Source organism: Phyllobates terribilis, unplaced genomic scaffold (assembly GCF_046119375.1).
Source record: "Phyllobates terribilis strain yellow unplaced genomic scaffold, ASM4611937v1 Scaffold_12__6_contigs__length_324123572, whole genome shotgun sequence".
NCBI classification, from domain to species: domain Eukaryota; kingdom Metazoa; phylum Chordata; class Amphibia; order Anura; family Dendrobatidae; genus Phyllobates; species Phyllobates terribilis.
The window spans coordinates 243,002,699-243,025,212 of NW_027362772.1; the positions used below are offsets into that span (position 1 = coordinate 243,002,699).

Consider the following 22,514-nt stretch of genomic DNA (forward strand, 5'->3'; position numbering starts at 1 on the left):
GGACGTGCTGTGGTTTACCAGGGGGGAATGTAGCGCCCCGAGGGTTCGGTTGCTACAGGGGTATTGCACCTCAACCAGAGGTGTGACATTCCACTCCCGGGTAAGGATGGAGTGTGGACCAGGGCTCAGTTAGCTGCATACACACACTCACCCCATTTCCAGGGGACAGCTCGACGGTGCTCCCATTTTATGCAGGCACAACTGACCATGTCCCTGGCTGGAGTGGGGAGGGGGGAGAGAACCCAGTGATGTAGGAGCAGAAGGGGACGGTTTCTGGAGCATAGGAAGGAGCTCATTGGGTGCAGGTCATCTGAGCTCAGACACAGAGAAGCAGATAAAAGGTGGGAGCCATCTTAAGAGAGAGAGTCAGAGCAGAGTAGTTCAGTTCAGTCAGAGCTGACAGGGAGCCAAGGCTCAGCCTGAGCTCAGCTCCACGAGGCAGGCCTAGAGAGAAGGCCGGGGCCAGACAGGAAGAGAGACAGAGGAGTAGAAGGGCTCCAGAAACAAGAAGGCAGAAGGGACCCTAAGAGAGCAGAACAGACAGCAACCGTTGCAAACCCACGTTATATCGGGTGAAGGGTCAGGCTGTGGAAGGGTACCGGATTCCCAAGTTGGTGGAGGTAAATCATCCCTCAGCCAAGAACCGGAGGTCGTGATCATTTATTGGTGCGACCCCCCACCAAACCTGCTAGGAAGGCACCATATAGGATAGCGGGAAGCGGAGGCCAACGCTTACCCGACACGGTCCGCGGTAGCTGGACAGAAGTTTGGTCACTGGTGGGGCACGAGAGGCCAGAGAAAGGACAGAAGGGGGTCCTGTGCCATACTCCTGAATTGCCTGGGGGTTGACCGAGCCCCTCACCTGGTGGACGCAGCACGGCTTGGGCAGTCATTGCTGACAGAAATGACATGGATAACAACTGTGAGTAAAAACCCTGGACTGCACCATTGGACTCAGTGTGATCTTTGCTGCGCCTGCACCATCACCCCCAGCATCCACCTACACTGCCCTGAGGCTACACTCTTCCCGTGGGGAGTTATCCTACCCCTGTGCTGCACACCAACACCAGCCTCAGCGGTCTGCCTTGCAGCGGCGGTTGTCCCTGACCGCAATCCACGGGTGGCATAGTCGGACATTCAAAACACTGATAAATAGACTGCCACAATTTGGTCTGACCACCCTGAGCCACCGGATCGGGTTGCCACTACTACCCCCAGCATCGTACAGAAGCCCGGTTCCGGGTACCCCACGGCCCAGGGGGAGAGTCACATACATACATACATACATACATACATACATTATATATATGTATATATATACCCAAAAGTTCTGTTTTGGCATTTTGAGAAACAAGTTATAATAAAAAAAATCTTTTAAAGGAAAGGGAAGAAGAGAGACTTCATTAATTATTATGGGGACCATTTGATGTCCTGCAAGTGCAACTGCACTTGGGGACACTTTCAAAGTTTTCCCAATTTTTCGCACTGACTGACCTTCATTTCTTAAAGTAATGATGGCCACTCGTTTTTCTTTACTTAGCTGCTTTTTTCTTGCCATAATACAAATTCTAACAGTCTATTCCAAAGGACTACCAGCTGTGTATCCACCAGACTTCTGCACAACACAACTGATGGTCCCAACCCCATTTATAAGGCAAGAAATCCCACTTATTAAACCTGACAGGGCACACCTGTGAAGTGAAAACCATTTCCGGTGACTACCTCTTGAAGCTCATCAAGAGAATGCCAAGAGTGTGCAAAGCAGTCATCAAAGCAAAAGGTGGCTACTTTGAAGAACCTAGAATATAAGACATATTTTCAGTTGTTTCACACTTTTTTGTTAAGTATATAATTCCACATGTGTTAATTCATAGTTTTGATGCCTTCAGTGTGAATGTACAATTTTCATAGTCATGAAAATACAGAAAAATCTTTAAATGAGAAGGTGTGTCCAAACTTTTGGTCTGTACTGTATATTGGTGCGTCACCAAGAAATAAAAAAAGGTTAGGGCTGATAAACCACAATGTGCGCAAAATCTCTAAAAGGTGTCTGTTTATGTAAGGCAAAAAAGCTCTGGTTGTTAAGGGGTTAAAGAGTGATCGCTGTTTAAGTGAACATGACTGGTAAGTATTTTGTTACTTTTCTTATGAGGTTGATACATGGGACACAAGGTATCCATTGGATATCTGCTGATGAATGGAACTGAGCTGTCATTGTGGTTGTCATGGTAACAGTAAACATTCCGACTGCAGACAGAGCAGTGAGATGTGATCTCCAGAGAGCAGACAGGACAGATCCAGTCTCACTATGGCTGCATATCCCCTCTGTGCTAAGACGGGATCTCTGCCGGGATGGAGGATCGAGCAGAGATATTCTAACAAAGTGCTCATTGGAAACTGGGTGGAGGAGAGAAAAAAGGTACTTTCCATGTATCAAGGCTGGGCCAAAGGGTGGCGTCATTGTGGTACAAATAGCAAGGTTATAAATTGGGGAAAGGGAATTTTATCCTATTTTTATAACCCTCCTCTTAGTGTATTATATGTTTACGACCCACCTGCTCTTGTCATTGAAAGAAGCCAAAAAAACCTCACCGTCACCTCTTCGTTTGGTCCCTTTCCATATTCCTTCACTCTCATGACTTGCTAGATGGGCTTCCCCAATCTTTTAATAGATGTAATCCCCCAAAATGGGACTCCCCCCATCAGACATGCCATACTGTACGTCACAAATAGAGGGGCTTTTTTTCCCCATTTAGCCTCTTTTAGTTATGAAGAACAAGAGGGCTTTCCATGTTTTTTTTTGTTTTAAGTTTTTTGATTTCATAAGAGTGAACAGGTGACCAAAAAACTACAGACAAAATTCAGGTAAATGTAAAGTATGTACAAAAAACACGAATACAAATAGGGTTAAACATGTTATAGGTTTAAAGAAGAGTTAACATAAAAAAGCCTGAACTGCACTAAGTCAAATATCAGAGCCATAGGACAGCCATTAATAAAAGGTTTAATTCACTTTAGGTGAATGTGTCATCAGAAAATGACAGGTTTGTATGCAAAACATATATATTTTTTTAAATTTTATAATGTTTTTAATTTTTCCACATTTTTCTGTATCTATAAAAAAAATTTTAGAAATCTTGCAATTTTCATACTGGCCACATCATCTTTTACTAGAAATTCACTCTTGCTGTTCCGTGTAGAAGACTTTTCAGCAGTCTCAATATCATCACAGAAAGGATTTTAAGGATATATAACCTCTATACACAGTAGATGATACAAGATCCAACATTCACAATATGTGATGTCTCACCTCCTCCCTCTTCCTTCATAAGGACCTATTTTGGGCAGGCTCAGATGAAAAGCCCAGAAGGTTTCAATGCAAAAGACAGTGTCTGAGTAAGTCTGTTCCTGCTATGTCTACAAGCCAACAAGAAGTAGGAGTCTTAAAGGGAACGTGTCACCACAGAAAAAAACATTTACCTACAGATAGATGGTCAATCTGCAGGTGAATGACGTTACAATACAGTCTGGCTACTTTACTGAAAGTGCGGCTACCTGGAGAAAATGAATTTATTTCCTCCCAGGAGCCCCTGACTTACGGCCATGGGAGTTGCCCCGAGCGGCTACTGTGGGCAAAATGGAGCAAAAACTTGATCATTGAACAGCGGAAAAACATTGCCTGGTCAGATGTAACCAGATTGCTCTTATATCATGTCCATGGTAGGGTCAGAATTTTGCACGTGCAGCATGAATTTGTGGACCCTTCCTGACAGGTGGCAACAGATCAGGCTTGAATAGGTGAAGTAATGATGTGGGGACCTTTTTTGGGCACATCACTGATCCTTACCTAGAGTTTATCTAAACAAGTACTCGAGGAATCTTATCCCTTCATGGCAGTAGTTTACCCTATGGCAGAAGGATGCTTTCAGCAGGACAAAGCACCATTGCCACAAGACTGGTATAATCATGGATTGGATTAGAGGAATATGATCGTGACTTCTCCTTTCTTCCCTGGTCTTCAGAGCCACCTACAGAATGTCTCAAGGACAAGGTAGAAAGGGCCATTCAGGACATGTCAGTAGTACCTCCATCTAATTTGCTGCTACTGTAAGACTCTGTCCTGTCCTTTGTCATGGGCCAATATTTGTACAGAATGATTTCAACACCTACTGGAATGTAATCTTCATAGCTGCAGTTCTGAAGACCAAAGGAGGTTATTGTGATGGGTAATAGGTGGGTGCCTCTAATAAAGTGACCATTCACTGAATTTTGCCATGCTGTACAAAGATTACCCTCACTCACTTCAGTCCCTGTCCCCAGTGGAGCTCACAATCTAATTTCTAATCTCAGAAAGACAGATTAGGGTAAATTGAACAGAAAGCAGATTAACCAACTAGTATGATTTTGGAATGTGGGGTACATTGGAGAATTTGGGCGAAACCCACTAAGCACAGAAAGCGCATACATAAGCCATGGAGATGTTATCTTTGGTAAACCCCATGATACAAACACTGCCAAGTAACATTGCTAACCATAAGGTCACTGGGCTTTTCATTACATGTTTTTAAAAACTGCCCCGTCTACTTCTCTACAGCACATACTGAGCACCGCGAATCCGCACAGCCCCCTCACTGTCTATGCAATATATCAGGCACTGTCTGATGCCACCACTACCGTCTGCCAGGATCATCGGATTAAAATCGGCAATTATCTATATAACCTAACGACCGGTGCCAACTAGTAACACCACTGTCTGGAAGGCTCCATCAGGAACAATTGAAGAACTGTCATAATAAATCCCAGGGACCTCAGAGTTCTAGAAGTACAATCCTGCACCGCTTGTCATCTAAATTATCCAAATTTCAGAACAGCATTTTCACTGTCATACTCGGTGTGCTCAGATACAAGCAGTCATAAAGCAGAAACACAAATATTATAATATACAAAGGTTAACAGCTATAACCACAAGGTGGCGATATTCATTATACATATTTATGTCATATCCTGGTGAAAGGAATTTTTCTTGAATTAAATCCCTTATAAACTATTTGGGCAGAGTTCGGGCAGTGTTTACAGTGCGGTTGTACACAGTTGTCACTCACCTTTAATTTCTTAAGGAAATCTAGTAAAACACCACCCTATCAAATGGCACATCAAAGTAAAAAAAACCTTGATATAGGGGCAGACCCTGAGAGCAAAGGGCTCCTGTGTGAGAATAATCTATGGTCCCCTTCCCTTAAGTAATACATCATATAATAAAAACAAGTTGTGTTCACATAAGAAAAGCACAGCACACACATTCCACAAGCGCAGAGCACACGTCATACAAACACAGCACACACATCACACAAGCACAGCGCACACGTCACATAAGCATGACACACATTACGGAAGCACAGTGCATACATAATATAAGCACAGCACATACGTTACAAAAGCACAGCACGTACATCACACAAACACAATGCACACGTCACAGAAACACAATGCACACATATCATGCAAGCACAGCGCATACATCACAAAAGCACAGTGCACAGGTCACACAAGCACAGCACATATGTCACAGGAGCACAGTGCACACGGCGCATAAGCATGACACATTGCAGAAGCACAGTGCATACATAACACAAGCACAGCACATACATTACAAAAGCACAGCACATACATCACACAAACACAGTGCACACGTCACAAAAACACAGTGCATACATCACAAAAGCACAGTGCACACATCACACAAGCAAAGCGGACACATCACAAGCACAGTGCACACGTTACACAAGCACAGCGCACACATCACACAAACAGAGCACATATGTCACAAAAACACAGGGCACACATCACAAACACAATGCTCACGTCACACAAGCACAGCGCATGCATCACAAAAGCAAAGCACACACAACACACAAGCTCAGTGCATATGTCACAGAAGCACAGCACACATATCACACAAGCACAGTGCACACGTCACAAGCACAGCACATATGTCACACAATCACAGCACATACGTCACACAAGCACAGCACATATGTCACACAAGCACAGTACATGTCACACAAGCACAGAGCATACGTCACAAAAGCACAGCAAATACATCACACAAGCACAGCACATATGTCAGATAAGTATGGTGCACACATCACACGTCACACAAACACACCACATACTGCATTTTATCGGCTGCACATCTATCAGTTCTCTGAATGCTGAGCTCTGTATAACTCCGCCCACACCACCGATTGGCAGCCTTCTGTGTATACTGTGCATAAGCAGAAATTTGACTGTTGTGGGCGGGGTTAAACAGAGCACAAGAATATGGAGGACAAGATGGCAGCAGATTTACTAGTCCTTTAGCAATAATCTCCTCTTGATAAAACAGGAATTTTACAAAGATTATAGCAAACAGCCCAGTAAGTGACACCGCTGTAATCAGGGTCTCTGCCCCTACATCATGCTGCTCTCAGATTAGGTGGAAAAAAACTGGTGGCAGATCCCCTTTAGGTGAACTATTGTGCAGAGGATCATAAGCATGTGTACCTTTTATTATTTTTTTGCAGGGACAGAGCAATGTAATCATATCAATATATTGAAGCAATAGGAGTTTAAATAGTGGATGCTAACTATGTGTCTTCATTATTACATTTGAGCATCTATCTTTATTATAATGCACTTAATCATTTTTTTACTTGTTTTTATTTTTAGTTTATGAGAAGCAATCTCTCAGCATCCAAGAGCTGCTATGAAAAAGACTTTGTACAGTTCTCAGGCAGTAAGCCGGACCGCATACAGAGGAGATATTTCTTAAAAAGGATGGAGGTAAAAAGTTCCTTCAGATTGAAAATGAGCTTTCTGGATTGGGCTTTTGTATTGTTCGATATTATGATAATAATTAATAGGTGTCAAACATGACACCTATTAACCATGTATAGCTGCAGTTGAGCTTACAGCCACACATGGCTCCTGATAGGGGTGTACTTCTACAGGGTGCAGCGGTTGTGGTTGCACCCAGGCCCCAATGTCTTAGTAAGCCCAAAGGCTCCTCTGCCATATAAGAAAACAGTAACACTAATAATAAAAATGGCTCATTACCGATTTTGCAATGTGGTCCCGGAGCTTTGCGCAGGGCCCCCCCCCCCCGCCTGTCATGAGAAGTTCAACTATATTGGCATCTTGGATCCCAATACAGTTGAAAGTAATGATGAAAAAGGGAGCGTCATTCTTCCTCGGCGACTGATGTCTTAGCGCAGCTGGCGTGATGACGTCACTACAAGGCGCCCACTGCGCTGAGATGTGCGGTGCTTCGGGACACACTCTGCAGAGAATGGAGCAGCAGTGGAACAAGGAGGAGAGTATTTTTTTTTTTAAACCAGTGAGAACATTGTGTTGTCCAGAACACTGTATGGACGATTATGGGGTGCATTATACTGTATGGAGCACTATGGGGAATGCAGTATACTGTATAAGGGACTATGGGGGTGCATTATACTATATGGAGAACTATGGGGGTGCATTGTGCTATATGGATGACTATGGGGTGCATTGTGCTATATGGATGACTATGGGGTGCATTATACTATATGAGGGACTATGGAGTGTGCATTACACTGTATGGAGGACTATGGGGTGCATTACACTATATGGAGGACTTTGGGGTGTGCAGTATACTGCATGGAGGACTATGGGGGTGCATTATGCTATATGGAAGACTATGGGGTGCCTTATACTGCATGGGGACTATGGGGTGGCCATTATACTATATGGGGGACTATGGGGTGCATTATACTATATGGGGGACTATGGGGTGTGCAGTATACTGTATGGAGGACTATGGGGTGTGCAGTGAACTGTATGGAGGACTGTATACTAAATAGAGGACTATGATGAGTGCATTATACTATATGGAGGACTATGGAGTTCATTATACAGTACTATATGGAGGACTATGAGAATGCATTATACTGCATGGAGGATTATGGGGAGTGCAGTATACTATATGGAGGACTATGAGGAATGCATTATACTATATGGAGGTCTATGGGATGCATTACACTATATGGAGGACTATAGGATGCATTACACTATATGGAGGACTATGGGGTGCATTATACAGTACTATATCGAGCATTATGGTGAGTTCAGTATACTGTATGGAAGACTACGGAGAGTGCAGTATACTATATGGAGGGCTATGGCGAGTGCAATATACTATATGAAGGACTGTGGCGAGTGCAGTATACTGTATGGAGGACTATGGGGAGTGCATTATACTATATGAAGGACTATGGGGAGTGCATTATACTATATGGAGGACTATGGGCAGTGCAATATACTATATGAAGGATTCTGGGGTGCATTATACTATACAGAAGGCTAGGTGGAGTCTATTATAATATTTGGGGGGCTATGTGGGAGCCTTTATACTGTATGCAAGCAATTATACAGTGTGAATACTTGTGTTGGGTCCATCATACTATGTGGCAGGCTGTGTTGGGGCCATTATACTATTTGGAGGGCTAGTGCGGGCCATTATACAGTGTAGGGGCCATTATACTGTATGTAGGCCCATTATACTGCATGGAGGGCTCTGTGGGGTTCACAGTTGGGGGGTCATACTGTGTTGGGGTCACCATACTTTTCCAGGGGAGTTGATGAGTGTACAGTAGGGTCACCTTACTGTTCGTGTGGAGGGTACTGTGGAGGAATTCACTGAGGGGGTATCTTACAGTATTTGTGGGGAACTTTTGTTGTGAGATATACTCTTCTGTGACCTCACCGAATATTATTATTTTTTACTTTTTTTGGGGGGAGGGAAGGCAATTAGAAGTTTTGTTATGTGGCCCCATGATTTCTTTGTTCGCCTCTGGTTTTACGCGATGACTTTAGATCCAGATTATCGCAATCCGTTGTAATTAGCGCACATCCAATTATTTCAGTGCCTTGCACTCATGTCCATTGTGACTTTCCTGCTGTAACAGCCGATTCCTAAAAGCTGAAAACTGAGAAAAATGACATATTTGTATTCCATATTGCAGGGTTTACCAGGACATCATTTACTGTCACATCACGGAGAGCTCGGATCTAGACACTTAGTATCACACTATGACGACCATTACATAAGACACGGCAACTCTACTTTGCCTCCTCTTCGGAGTTGGGATGGAAACAGTCTGACCTGGACTCCAGAGAAATCTGACTTTCCTTCTACTGGTAAAATAAAGTTCAATTTTAATATTGTAGTGGAAAGGAGAAGCTTTGAGGTTTGTTTTTTTTTCATTGGTAAAAAATCACTGATGAAACTGATGGTAAAGACTGAAAATGACTAAATTCAGATCCAAAACACTGATAAACAACGGTCCATGTGACGTGCCCCCTGGGCCTGTGCTGTGCAAGGAGATACCCGGAGCCGGATCGCTGGGGGTTGTAGTTCTCCGTGGCGGTGACCCGGTCCGTGCCCAGGGCGGTCAAACCAGTGGCAGTCTATTTGTATTGTAATTGTCCGACTACGCCACCCGTGGATTGCGGTCAGTGGGGACCGCCGCTGCGCTGCAGACCGCTGAGGCTGATGTTATATGCGCTGCCAAGAATGGGATAACTCCCCACGGGAGAAGTATTGCCTCAGGGCAGCTAGAGTAGAAGATGATGGGAGTGATGGTGTGAGCGTCCCAGTGCCAATGGTGCTGGTGTGGCGATGAACCACAGAGACATGCAGTTGCAGTTTTCAATGCTTTACTCACAGTTCTTTATCAGGTCACTTGTGCGCAGTTAGGACCGCCCGAGTCATGCTGCGTCCACCTGGTGAGGGACTCGGTCAACTCCCAGGCAATTCCAGAGCGTGGCACAGGGCTCCCTTCCTTTCCTTTCTCTGGCCGTCCCCACCAGTGACCCACCTTTGTCCAGCTCCCTCGGGCCTTCTGTTGGCGAAACCTGTCTCCGGTTTCCCTGACCCTATACGGTATGCCTTTCTGGTGGATGTAGTGAGGGGTCGCACCAAGATGTGGTAACAACCTCCGGTCTTTGGCTGAGGAATCTGTTGCCTCCACCAATTTGGGTTCCGGTACCCTGTTCTGCCAACCCATCACCCGCAATCTCCTGGGTCCTTAGGGTTCCTTCTTCACTCGTGTCTCTGGGCCTTTCTCTGTGTTCCTGTTCCTTGCTTCCTTTCTTACTGTCCTTTCTATTCCTTCTCCTTTCTTACTTTCCTTTCCGTTCCTTCTCCTCTCTCTTTCTGCTGTTTCTGGCCTCCACTCCAGGCCTGCCTCTGGAGCTGGGCCCAGACTGAGCCACAGCTCCCTGTCAGCCCTCTCTGGCTGAGCTCCTGTCTTCTTCTCCTCCTCTCTGAACTGAACCCTGTCCTAAGATGGTGCCCACCTTATATACCTCCCTCTATGTGTGAGCCCAGGTGACTAGCAACCAATGGGCTCCTATCTATGCCCAGAGACCCACCCCTATCTGCTCCTACACCACTGGGTATTCCACCCCCTCCCCACTCCAGCCAGGAACAGATGCTGTCGTGCCTGCACTTCTGTCTAGTGGGAGCACCGTTGAGCTGTCCCTCGGAAATGGGGTGTGTGTGATGCATGCAGCCTACTGAGTCCTGGTCCACACTCCATCCTTACCCGGGAGTGGAATATCACACCTCTGGTTTGAGGTGCAATACCCCTGTAGCAGCCGAGCCCTCGGGGTGCTACATTCCTCCCTGGTAAACCACAGCACGTCCTCGGGCTGGAAAAGAGCAAAACAATTTAAAACATACAAATTTTTAAAGTGCACTCGCATATAAGACATTAACCAAAACTCATCCCTTTATGGGAGGTACTCTTTTCTTTTTTTTTTTTAACGTTACTGGTATAAAACATTTTACTAATGCCACCGGAACTCTTTTATAAAATACTATATAAAATTTGGCATTATTATTTTAGCAGCATATTAAACTTTTCAATTTAAGACATTTTCAAGTAAAACATTTTCAAACAGATTCTTGAACTCTGGCCGCTGTGCAACTTGCGACCAGGTAAAGGTGCAACAGTCCATTTAATTCCGAGGTAGACGTTGCAGTTTCGTATAAAACCAGTAGGGGCGCTTTAAGAAGCATAACTATGTACAGGGTGGCCGCTCTCAGTCCTCGGCCAGTGGGGATAAGGGAGTGGCTGCTCACAGTCCTCAGCCTGGTTTGGGATTAGGGGCAATTTTTAAACAGTCAACAGTTCACTATTTGTCCCAACGGGGACCACACTTTCACAAACGGGAACAGTTCCATTTTACCGTTTACTGGTAACGGTGTCCTCCTCGCTCTTCCGGGTAGTCTTCAGGTCCGTCCGGGCCCTCTTGGCACTCGGCCTTGCGACCAGGCCGGTGGTCGCTGGTTGGTCGCGCCCGGGGGTGGCACCGCAAAGGTAGGGGGCGCTGGTGAGGCAGCAGCGTCCAGGTGTGCTGGGCCTTGCGTCCCGGCTTGTGACGTCTCCTGCTTTACGGCGCCCGGGTTCAGAGGGCACAGCGCGGGGCGGGGCGTGATGACGGTTCTTGCTGCCTGAGGCCTAGCTGGCGGCGGTGGAGGCGTGGTGTCAGGTACGGTCTCCTGGGCTTCGGGTCCCACAACGGACGGTGAAGGCAGGCTGGTGTTCCCAGGGCTTGGGGTGGTGGCGTCCCCATTACCTGCCTCGGTCTCCGTGGCCTCCTCCGCGGCGTCGTCTGCAGCTGCCGGTCCCTCTTCTCCGCGCCCAGCGGTAAGCACTCTGCCTGGTCCCGGTGGGGTCCTCCACTGGCTGCCTTCGTGCTGCCGGGCCATCTCCTCTCTCCACCCGGCAAACACATCCCGCTGCGCCCGGACCATCCTCCTGTTCAGGTCTTCCAGCGCTGCGCGCGCACTGCCCGGGTCTCTGGGCAGCTGGGCCAGCAATTCTGTCAGGCTGCAAGGTGGCTCCGCTTGCAGCAGGCTGCGGGCCAGGGTGCTGGTGGAGTTCTCTGCTCCCTCCATCTCCGGGTGCAGCAGGTCCAGACTGATCCAGGCCGCACCCAGCCCCTCAGTTTTCTTTCCTATCCGCCCCCATAGGGGTTGGTCTTGGGGGCATCTGCTGACAATCACCTTCAGGGGCAGCCCCCCCATGTTGATGGACATCCCCACTGCTGCGTTCATTGCTGGTGGGGGCGGGCTCCTCCTTTGGCGCCATTCTGGGACCTGGCCCACGATGGGAGGTGGCTTCCTGCTGTCTTTTGGTGCGCACATAATGGCGTCCGCTCTGCCAGGGCGGGAAAAACGGATGAAGACGGCGGGAAACGGTCCAAAATGGCGTCTGATGGCGGGAATCAACTCCGATTGGCGGGAAATGACTCCGGACGGCGGGAAACTTCTGGAAATGGCGGGAGACTTCTTTTCCAGGTACATGTACAATTTTCTTCAGGCACGCAATACCCGTTTGTGGCGGGTTGGTCTCGATCCTGCCGACTACGCCAAAGTTGACGCGTCCCCTGGGCCTGTGCTGTGCAAGGGGATACCCGGAGCCGGATCGCTGGGGGTTGTAGTTCTCTGTGGCGGTGACCCGGTCCGTGCCCAGGGCGGTCAAACCAGTAGCAGTCTATTTGTATTGTAATTGTCCGACTACGCCACCCGTGGATTGCGGTCAGTGGGGACCGCCGCTGCGCTGCAGACCGCTGAGGCTGATGTTATATGCGCTGCCAAGAATGGGATAACTCCCCACGGGAGAAGTATTGCCTCAGGGCAGCTAGAGTAGAAGATGATGAGAGTGATGGTGTGAGCGTCCCAGTGCCAATGGTGCTGGTGTGGCGATGAACCACAGAGACATGCAGTTGCAGTTTTCAATGCTTTACTCACAGTTCTTTATCAGGTCACTTGTGCGCAGTTAGGACCGCCCGAGTCATGCTGCGTCCACCTGGTGAGGGACTCGGTCAACTCCCAGGCAATTCCAGAGCGTGGCACAGGGCTCCCTTCCTTTCCTTTCTCTGGCCGTCCCCACCAGTGACCCACCTTTGTCCAGCTCCCTCGGGCCTTCTGTTGGCGAAACCTGTCTCCGGTTTCCCTGACCCTATACGGTATGCCTTTCTGGTGGATGTAGTGAGGGGTTGCACCAAGATGTGGTAACAACCTCCGGTCTTTGACTGAGGAATCTGTTGCCTCCACCAATTTGGGTTCCGGTACCCTGTTCTGCCAACCCGTCACCCGCAATCTCCTGGGTCCTTAGGGTTCCTTCTTCACTCGTGTCTCTGGGCCTTTCTCTGTGTTCCTGTTCCTTGCTTCCTTTCTTACTGTCCTTTCTGTTCCTTCTCCTTTCTTACTTTCCTTTCCGTTCCTTCTCCTCTCTCTTTCTGCTGTTTCTGGCCTCCACTCCAGGCCTGCCTCTGGAGCTGGGCCCAGACTGAGCCACAGCTCCCTGTCAGCCCTCTCTGGCTGAGCTCCTGTCTTCTTCTCCTCCTCTCTGAACTGAACCCTGTCCTAAGATGGTGCCCACCTTATATACCTCCCTCTATGTGTGAGCCCAGGTGACTAGCAACCAATGGGCTCCTATCTATGCCCAGAGACCCACCCCTATCTGCTCCTACACCACTGGGTATTCCACCCCCCGACCCACTCCAGCCAGGAACAGATGCTGTCGTGCCTGCACTTCTGTCTAGTGGGAGCACCGTTGAGCTGTCCCTCGGAAATGGGGTGTGTGTGATGCATGCAGCCTACTGAGTCCTGGTCCACACTCCATCCTTACCCGGGAGTGGAATATCACACCTCTGGTTTGAGGTGCAATACCGCTGTAGCAGCCGAGCCCTCGGGGTGCTACACATGTCTTTACATGTAAGAAAAATCATGGACAGGTCAATAAGACCTTAGAGATCAATACAGTAAAGTAGTTATAAAACTGTTCAATATTATAAAAAAGGTCTTTGGCAGTGAATACATACTTTTCTTATAAAATATTAATTTGCCGCATATTTTTTGCATTGAGATGTTCCTCTGTTATGCCTCTAGGAAATGTATACAATACTGTGCAAAAGTTTTAAGCAGTTGTGGAAAAAATCCTGCAAAGTAAGAGACCTTTCAAACATAGAAGTGTTAATAGTTTATTTTTTTATCAAATAACAAAATTCAAAGTGAATGAACAAAAGAGAAATAAATCTAAATCGGATCAATATTTTGTGACCACCCTTTGTTTTCAGAACAGCATCAATTCTTCTAGGTTCATTTACACACAGTATTTGAAGGAACTCAGCAGGGAGGTTGTTCCAAACATCTTGGAGAACTAACCACAGATCTTCTGTGGGTGTCGCTTGCGCAAATCCTTCTCTCTTCATGTAATCACAGACAGACTGCATGATATTGTGATCAGGGCTCTGTGGGGGCCATATCATCACTGCCAGGACTCCTTGTTCTTCTTTATGCTGAGGATAGTTATTAAAGACATTGGCTGTAGGTTTGGGGTCTTTGTCCGGCTGTAGACTAAATTTGGAGCCAAAGAGACGCCTCCCTGATGGTATTGCATGATGGATAAGTTAACTGCCCATATTTTTCAGCATTGAAAACACTATTAATTCTGAACAAATCCCCAACTCAATTTACTGAAATGTAGCCCCAAACTTGTAGGACCCTCCACTGTGCTTAACTGTACCAGTAGACACTCATTATTGTACTGCTCTTCAGCTTTTCAGCCTTTCAGTGAGCAAACTGCCTTCTGTGACAACCAAATATTTCTGTAACCCTATTACAGGTGCCCCTGCATGGTTCCCCTTCCACCTCCATGCAGGGTCACCGGCATATTCATTCCCCTGGCCTCTCGTTGTGGTTCTTGGCGTGCTCCCTGTTTTTCTGGTGTAGTGCACACTGCACTTTCCAGCAGCATGCCTAGTGCACAAACGCACACGCTCCCCTGCTCTTAAATGGGCATCATGCGCACGTAGTGAAATGTTCCTAGACAATGTCTGGAAGGAAATTAGTATTAGAGTACACCTGAAAGGTGGCTCCCAACCAATAGCTGTGAGGCATCTTTTTTTAAAAGGCAGCCTCTCCAATGGTGAGGTGCCAATTAACACAGTTAATCATTAGAGAGTGAGGTGGTCTCCTAGAGACTTGTGAGGTCGCCTGGTCCTGGTGTGGCCAGTATCTTGGTCCTCATGCGGCCAGTCCTGGATCCGAAGTCCCTGGTCCTGGTGCGGCCAATCCTGAACCCAAAGTTCCTGGTCCTTGTGTCTAAATCTCGTCCCCTGGTCCGTGCGCGGTCAGTCCCTGAATCGGTATCCGAGACTTGGTAGTCTGAACGGAGCCCGAGTCTGTGTCAGTAACCATTCTGCAGAGGATCCAGAACTTAGTAGTGTGAACGGAGCCCTAGTCCTATCTGTGTCTGCGTACCTGACCCCTGGATCAGCAGCTGCAGTACAGGGGACTGCCTAGGAGTGGTACCTGGCGGCTACCTGCAGACAAGCCTGATTCCACCATCAGGAGCTCCAGTGAATACCTGGTAGCCACTTAGCTACACCCCTCCTAGGTAAGCCCGGCCCCGTGGCTCAGTAGGTCTGCAAAACCACATGCGCCACCTGCGTGCGTAACAATTTCACATTTTGAGTAATTAGTCCAGAGAACCTGATGTCATTTTGCTAGCCAGATACTAACGAACAGTAGATGGGTGTAGCTGGATCCCATTGGTTATTGCTAGTTCTGAGCTGATGGCACTGCTGGACATCTTCCAATTTAGCACTGAACTAAGCATGATGTGTCTTTCACCAGCTGCACTGTTTCCTTGGCCAACTACTGCATCTATGGTCCTCAACGTTGCACATTTCTTGGTGCTTCTTCAACAGAACTTAAACAGCATAACTTTAAACCCCAGTCTGCTTTACATAGTTACATAGTTAATATGGTTGAAAAAAGACACATGTCCATCAACTTCAACCAAGGGATGCTTTTTAATCTTGCCTGCTAGAGACCTTGCTGTTGCAGTATAACTACCTTGTGTATTGCAGCTGTGCTCTTTCTAGCCTTGCTGTATGACTTGTGACGTGAAACTGTCTTCCACAACCTCACCTTTATAGCAGAGTTTGGCTATTCCCCAACCAGTTTTTAAAAGAATAAGTGTGCCTTTACGTAATCTGACATTGGCAGCACTGATTGCTTAGTGTCAGTATGTAGGGACAAGCCACCAACTGGTAACAGTTATCAATTTATTCATACATTTCTAGTAGGAATAACAGAGGAAAACACATTATAAGCCATAAGAATCCTAGAATAGCTATGAAGAATGAAAGTATTTACTGAAACACGTCAGGAGACATGCCCTCTTTAAAGATAACTTGTCACTTACCATAAATACTGTATGTTATTTTTTACCTGGTGTATATGCCGTCCTTCTCCTGAATCCGGTGATGTTTTTCTTTTGTCCCTGCCTCTCTTCCATCCTGAGATATGGCCGTCTCTTCCCTGTATATAAATCTAGTCTTGTTAGTCAAGTGGGCGTGGACCTCAACTCTTTTCTGTGGGAATCTTATTGTAGACACCGCCCAATTGGCTAAATAGACAAAATTTATATACAAGCAAGAGAGGATCATATTTCAGGAAAGGAGAGGCATGGGAACAAAAGAAACACAAAGGCAGAATCAGGAGAACAGTGGCATTGACAACAGGTAATAAAAATTATATATTTATGACAATTTACAGAACTTAAGTAGATTTACATAAAAAGGGAGAAAAAGTGGGTAAAATAATATTTGTCTCTTTTTCAGATCCTCCGACCAATTTTGGTCTTTTGCAAGAAAAACAAAAACTCTGGAGAGAGCAAATCTCCGAAGAGCCGAGAAGCGTTTACTCTTCGTCATACAGGCAACCACCACCCTCCGCACTCATGACCATCCGCTATGGGGTAGCTCCCCGCATCCTGTCCAGCTCCATGCATCAGCCCAATAATACCAATAAAGCTTTAGACTTTAAATGTCAAACGTACCTTCAAGTCCCAGACAACCTAGTTAGTACTAACCACAACCTGACAATAGAGTCATCCTAAAGCACTTCATAGAAATCAGACTATTCCACCGTTAGCAATTTGTCTACATGGATTAACACCAAGATCAATGTGATAATAAATTTTAATTAAAAACTTTGTATGTTCAAAATTATTTTTTATGATTTTTTTTTTTTAATGAAAATATAACCACAGCTTAGGGTGGTGGATGACTGGAATCCTGAAATTTTATCCTATGAAGGTTGTCCTGTGAAATTGACCTAAAGGGAAGGTATATATGCCCCAAGGTGGGCATTTTTGGGTATTGGGAAGTTTTTTTGGGGTAATGCTGGGTTGACAAGTGTAACTTAAAACTGTCATGAAAGAGGATTCAAATGCTAACATAACCTGGACAAATGCATCAATTGTGTTGTGCATACAGCTAATATACACTATATGGACAGAGTATTGGGACACATGTCTTAATTATAGATTTCAGGTTTCTCATTCAGTCTCTTTGCCCCTGATGTATAACATCTGCCCCTTTGCGCACTCCCGCTGTATAACATCTGGCTCTTGCCCCTGGTTTACAACATCCAGACTGGAGCAGTGGAAACATGTTCTGATTGATCTCACTTCCGGCATCTGATAGATGAGTCTGGGTTTGATGAATGCCAGGAGAACGTTACCCCATAACTGTATTGTGTCAGCTGTAATGATTGATGGAGGAGGAATAATACTATGAGGATGGGAAATCTTAATTCTTCAACACAAAAAATTTTGGACAATTGTAGCTTCCATCTTTGTGGGGAAGGCCCTTTTCTGTTCCCTATGACTGTGCCCAATGTACAAGATCCATGGTTGGAGGAGTTTGGTGTGGAAGAACATGGCCAACCGCACAAAACCTGGACCTCAACCACATCCAACACTTTTGGGATGAATGGAGATTGTGAGCCTGGCTTCTCCCCAACATCAGTGCCTGATTTCACAAATGCTCTCCTGGATGAAGGGGTAAAAGTTCCCACCGATGCCTCCAAAATCTTTAGAAAGTCTTCCTAGAAGAGTGGAAACTGTTGTTACATGCACGCCGCTAGGTTCAGATAGGGGCGAGACAGGTTACATGAATTCTTTGGAATCCTGGGGGAACCGTTACTCAGGGCGATCATAAACCATGTGCTGTAGATTCTCTCAGGCACACAGGGGTATTGACCCTCAGGCACAGACACGTAGGTTGTTTCACTTGCTGACCAGACACACTTGACAAGAGTCCTCAGAAGTGGTAGAACAATAGCATTTAATAAGAAGCTGCACAGCCAGTGCAAGTTAAGTCTTATGAGCAGCAGGCTCCAGTGACAAACAGTACAGTTTCCTTAGCAGCACAGCAGTTCACAGTCTTATCAGTAGTACAGAACAGCACAGTTCTAATGCAAAGGCACATTAATGAACACAGCATTCTTTACAGCACAGTGAGATGGAGGAAGAGGGGAGGGTTTGGGGAGGGAGATGATCCCTGTGACACCATTTCTTCCAGTCCTTATCTTTCTGCCTGACAATACTCTGCACTGTTAGTTCAGGAACTCTACCTGACCTGTGCTTAGCTTCACTCCTGACTTGAATCCTTTTCACTTGCAGGGGCACTTCTGTGAGATACAGAACACACACACCACCTTTCTCTTCGGCTCCAGCCAGACAGTAAACAACTTCCCCACAATTTCCCCTGGGGCTCTGCTAAAACACTCGCCTTCTCCTGTGACTGTGTTAACCCCTCTAGTTGCTGGATGCTTCTGGAGCACAACACTTCCTGTCTCATGTGCTTGTGTTACTTCTAATAGTTGTTGAATGTTTGAAAAAGCAACAGCACTACTTCTGCATGTCACATTCTGCAACAGCACTACTTCTGCATGTCACACTCTTCCCTCCTTTTTGAATGTCGTCCTCGACATTCGTTTTAATTGGTCTGACCAATTCTGAGACAGTGGTGAAAGTTAGATAACTTTATATACAAATGGGCATTGTGAAATTAGTATAACGTTCATAAACATTGATAACCTATTCTTACGACCTTTTTCTTGTAGGACTCCTGTAAGAAATAAACAATTAACACAATTAAAACAATCAGCATCTCTTCATCTGGAGCTTTTCGTACGTCTTCAACCAGCTCTCTCTCTCTATGCTTTAACAGTTCTTGTTTCTACAAAGTCTTTTAAGGAAAATCAAAGCATGAAAACAAGTCTTTCCACCAGGCAACATATTCCATACTGCCTCTCGGTGGTGAATAACACTCAAGTGGGCTTACCTAATCCACAGGCAGAGATACTTGTTTCCAGTCGACAGTCCTTGGCACTTGACTCAGTTCACCAAGTGTCTCATACGTCAGCATCACGTGCCTCCTCACTTCTCGAGTCAACATCCTCCTGGTGGGTTGTTCCTCATATACCACGGGTTCTTCGGTCACAGGAGTTTCTTCCGCAGCACTCATTTCCCGTGCTTCCTCAGATGCTCTTGGAGCTGCCTCTGTAAGTTCCTGTACTTCTCCTGAGTCGCTTGTTTCCGCACGGTCTGGTAATTCTGCTCCTCCTGAGTGTGGATCGGTCTCTTCAAGGACCGGTGTTTGATCATCAGATCTGAATTAGACTTCATCTGTACTCCTTGGTATAAACTCTGGAGCCTCAGGACTTAGTCCATTCTCCTGAGGATGGTACATCCCTCTCCTTGCCGGTCCGAGAAACACAACGGTGTGTTCTTCTCCATCGGAACTTTCAAGGTTACTATCCACCTCCGGAGCTTCATTCTGTGGTGGTCCCTTAGTCGATCTCGGACGATGTCCGTCTACTTCTGGGAAGTCTTGTTGGAGTGGGAGATAATCACAAGGTAGCAGTAAATTCCGATGGACTATTCTGGTTTTCTTATCTCCTGTTTCCAATCGGATTTCATACACTGGGCTGTCATCAGCTTTCCTCCCTACGAGCCTTGCCTTCCCAGTACGAACTAAGTTTTCCTGAACCGCCTTTCTCACGTATGTTCTTGACTTGCACTTGGCTTCCCGGTGCCAATTCTGCTCCATAACATTTTCGATCATAGTACTCCTTACTCCTGCTCGGTCCTTGTGTAACCACTTTGGACGCTATGTTGTATGCCTCTGCCATCCGCTCCTTCCATTTACGAACGTACTCCGGATACATTCTGTAAGTCTCTGACACCGGAGTATTGAACATAATGTCGATTGGCAGTCTTGTCGATCGTCCATACAATAGGAAAAAGGGTGAGTAACCTGGTGCATCGCTCTTTGTACAGTTATAGGCATGTACCACTTTTGACAGAGAACTCTTCCAGTCTTTCTTCTCATCAGCTGTTAAGGTGCGCAACATCGACAGTAATGTCCGGTTAAAACTTTCCACTTGTCCATTACCCGTGATAGGTCGTTGTGTTGAATCTCTGAATTCTACAGTACTTTCCTAGCTTGGCAAAGAGTTGGTTCTCAAATTCTCTTCCTTGGTCATGGTGTAACCTCGTAGGGATCCCAAACCTCAAAGCAAAATCATTGAAGATCTGCTCTGCTGCTGTTCGACCCGATTTATTGGTGGTAGCGGTGTATGCTTTAGCAAATCGAGTGAAATGGTCCATCACCACCAATATGTATTTGTAACCACCCTTGCATGTCTCGAGATGTAGAAAGTCTATTGAGACCATTTCAAACGGATACGTAATTTGGATGCTGCCCATAGGTGCCCGGGTTGATGTGTTTGGACATTTATCTTTCAGACACCCACACTCCCTGGTCGCGTACCTCTCAATATCTCTCTGCATGTACGACCAGAAGAAACACTCATGGATCAAGTAGGTTGTCCTTTCCACTCCCAGGTGTCCCATGTTTTCATGGAGTTCTTTGAAGACCAACCTACGGAATACTCTGGTTAGCACCAACTGCTGGTTTTGTCCTCCTTTACGATATAGGATACCGTCTTCACTGAGGTAGAGCTTCGTCCATTCTTTAATTAAAACAAATACTGCTGGTGACTCATTGTCTCTCTCCCGTTTACTTGGAAACCAATTTTGGTCCACATAAAGTAGTATTCTACCAATTATCTGATCTTCCCGTTGTGCTCTATGGGTTTTCCCTTTTGGTAGTTGTTGAATAGACCAGGGGTAATTCATTATTTTTCTATGAGAGGTTAATGAGTCGGTAGAACAATTCTGAAGTACTCTCTTCATTATAGTGCCCTTTTAAAATCATCTTCAGCTGTTGCAAGGTCAATTGATTTTTCATTTCTAACATACTACGGAGGTTCAGTCCTGGGCTGATCGCGTTCACCACCCCCTCAACGATCTCATCTGGCTGGTATTCTTTCTGTAAGCTTGCATCGATCTGGTGCAACAAGTTCCTCTAAGAGAGTCTCTCTTTCTGTTCACACTCTTCAATCTGTCCCAGGGTCTTGAATTCTTTCCTTATGGTGATTTGTGGTGTTAGAGAGGACTGTCTCCCTGATTTATCAAACCCAAGCAGGTTAAAGTTCCTGTCTGAGTCTATCACCTGTTCAGAGGTTTTGGTCGATTCCTGCAGGGCTGTTGTTAGGGTTTTGAATTGTTCTTTCAATTCCTGTAGTTCAGTCTGTGGACGGAGATTCCCGCTTTTGGTAATTGATGCCGCCCCTCCATCCTCCAACTTCAACCTGGTTAGAAACTGTGTTAGTTCCTGGAGGAATGTCCCCATGACGTCTTCAGCTTCTTTCTCGCCCAGCTCATTCATTTTTGCATTAATGGCAGCTAACAGTCAGTCGCCTGCGGTTGTGTGCTTTGGAAATCTGTTTTACTGACATCTTTATATGTTCTGCTACTGTTCTCAATTCTTCACAGGTTAACTGAAGAAGCAGCTCACTAATTCTGTCCATTTGTATTTCCACATCCATTGCTGCTAGTGCGTTTTTCTTTAGGGCTGGTCCCCTTTAACGCTTTAACTGGTGTAGCACAGTTGAGTTGAGGTGCTGTGCTGCTGTGTTTTTCCAGACACTTTTCCCCTTCTCCCTCTACACTCTAATTCCCACTCAGGACTCCCCGTATGGGCCACCAATGTTACACGCACGCCGCTAGGTTCAGATAGGGGTGAAACAGGTTACATGAATTCTTTGGAATCCTGGGGGAGCCATTACTCAGGGCAACCATAAACCATGTGCTGCAGCTTCTCTCAGGCACACAGGGGTATTGACCCTCAGGCACAGACACATAGGTTGTTTCAATTGCTAACCAGACACACTTGACAAGAGTCCTCAGAAATGGTAGAACAGTAGCATTTAATAAGAAGCCACACACCAGTGCAAGTTAAGTCTTATGAGCAACAGGCTTCAGTGACAAACAGTACAGTTTCCTTAGCAGCACAGCAGTTCACAGTCTTATCAGTAGTACAGGACAGCACAGTTCTAATGCAAAGGCACATTAATGAACACAGCATTCTTTATAGCACAGTGAGATGGAGGAGGGGGGAGGGTTTGCTGAGGGAGATGATCCCTGTGAGACCATTTCTTACAGTCCTTATCTTTCTGCCTGACAATACTCTGCACTGTTAGTTCAGGAACTCTACCTGAC

At 46.2% G+C, this 22,514-nt stretch overlaps 1 protein-coding gene across 1 annotated transcript; it reads left to right on the plus strand.

Moving 5' to 3' along the window:
* The first annotated feature begins 2,211 nt into the window (after nt 1–2,211).
* Nucleotides 2,212–17,093, plus strand: CFAP107 (cilia and flagella associated protein 107). The gene is made up of 4 exons (XM_073656753.1): nt 2,212–2,419; nt 6,709–6,822; nt 9,039–9,213; nt 16,720–17,093. Exons 1-4 carry the CDS (start codon nt 2,309–2,311, stop codon nt 16,995–16,997), a joined length of 678 nt encoding a protein of 225 aa, XP_073512854.1. The 5' UTR covers nt 2,212–2,308; the 3' UTR covers nt 16,998–17,093.
* The last annotated feature ends 5,421 nt before the right edge of the window (nt 17,094–22,514 follow it).

Bases quoted from the DNA above. Each gene is read 5' to 3' on its own strand.
- CFAP107 (XM_073656753.1), top strand. From the start codon at position 2,309: ATGGCTGCATATCCCCTCTGTGCTAAGACGGGATCTCTGCCGGGATGG. The intron at 6,823-9,038 runs GTAAAAAGTTCC...TCCATATTGCAG, and splicing joins ATTTCTTAAAAAGGATGGAG to GGTTTACCAGGACATCATTT. The intron at 9,214-16,719 runs GTAAAATAAAGT...TCTCTTTTTCAG, and splicing joins ATCTGACTTTCCTTCTACTG to ATCCTCCGACCAATTTTGGT.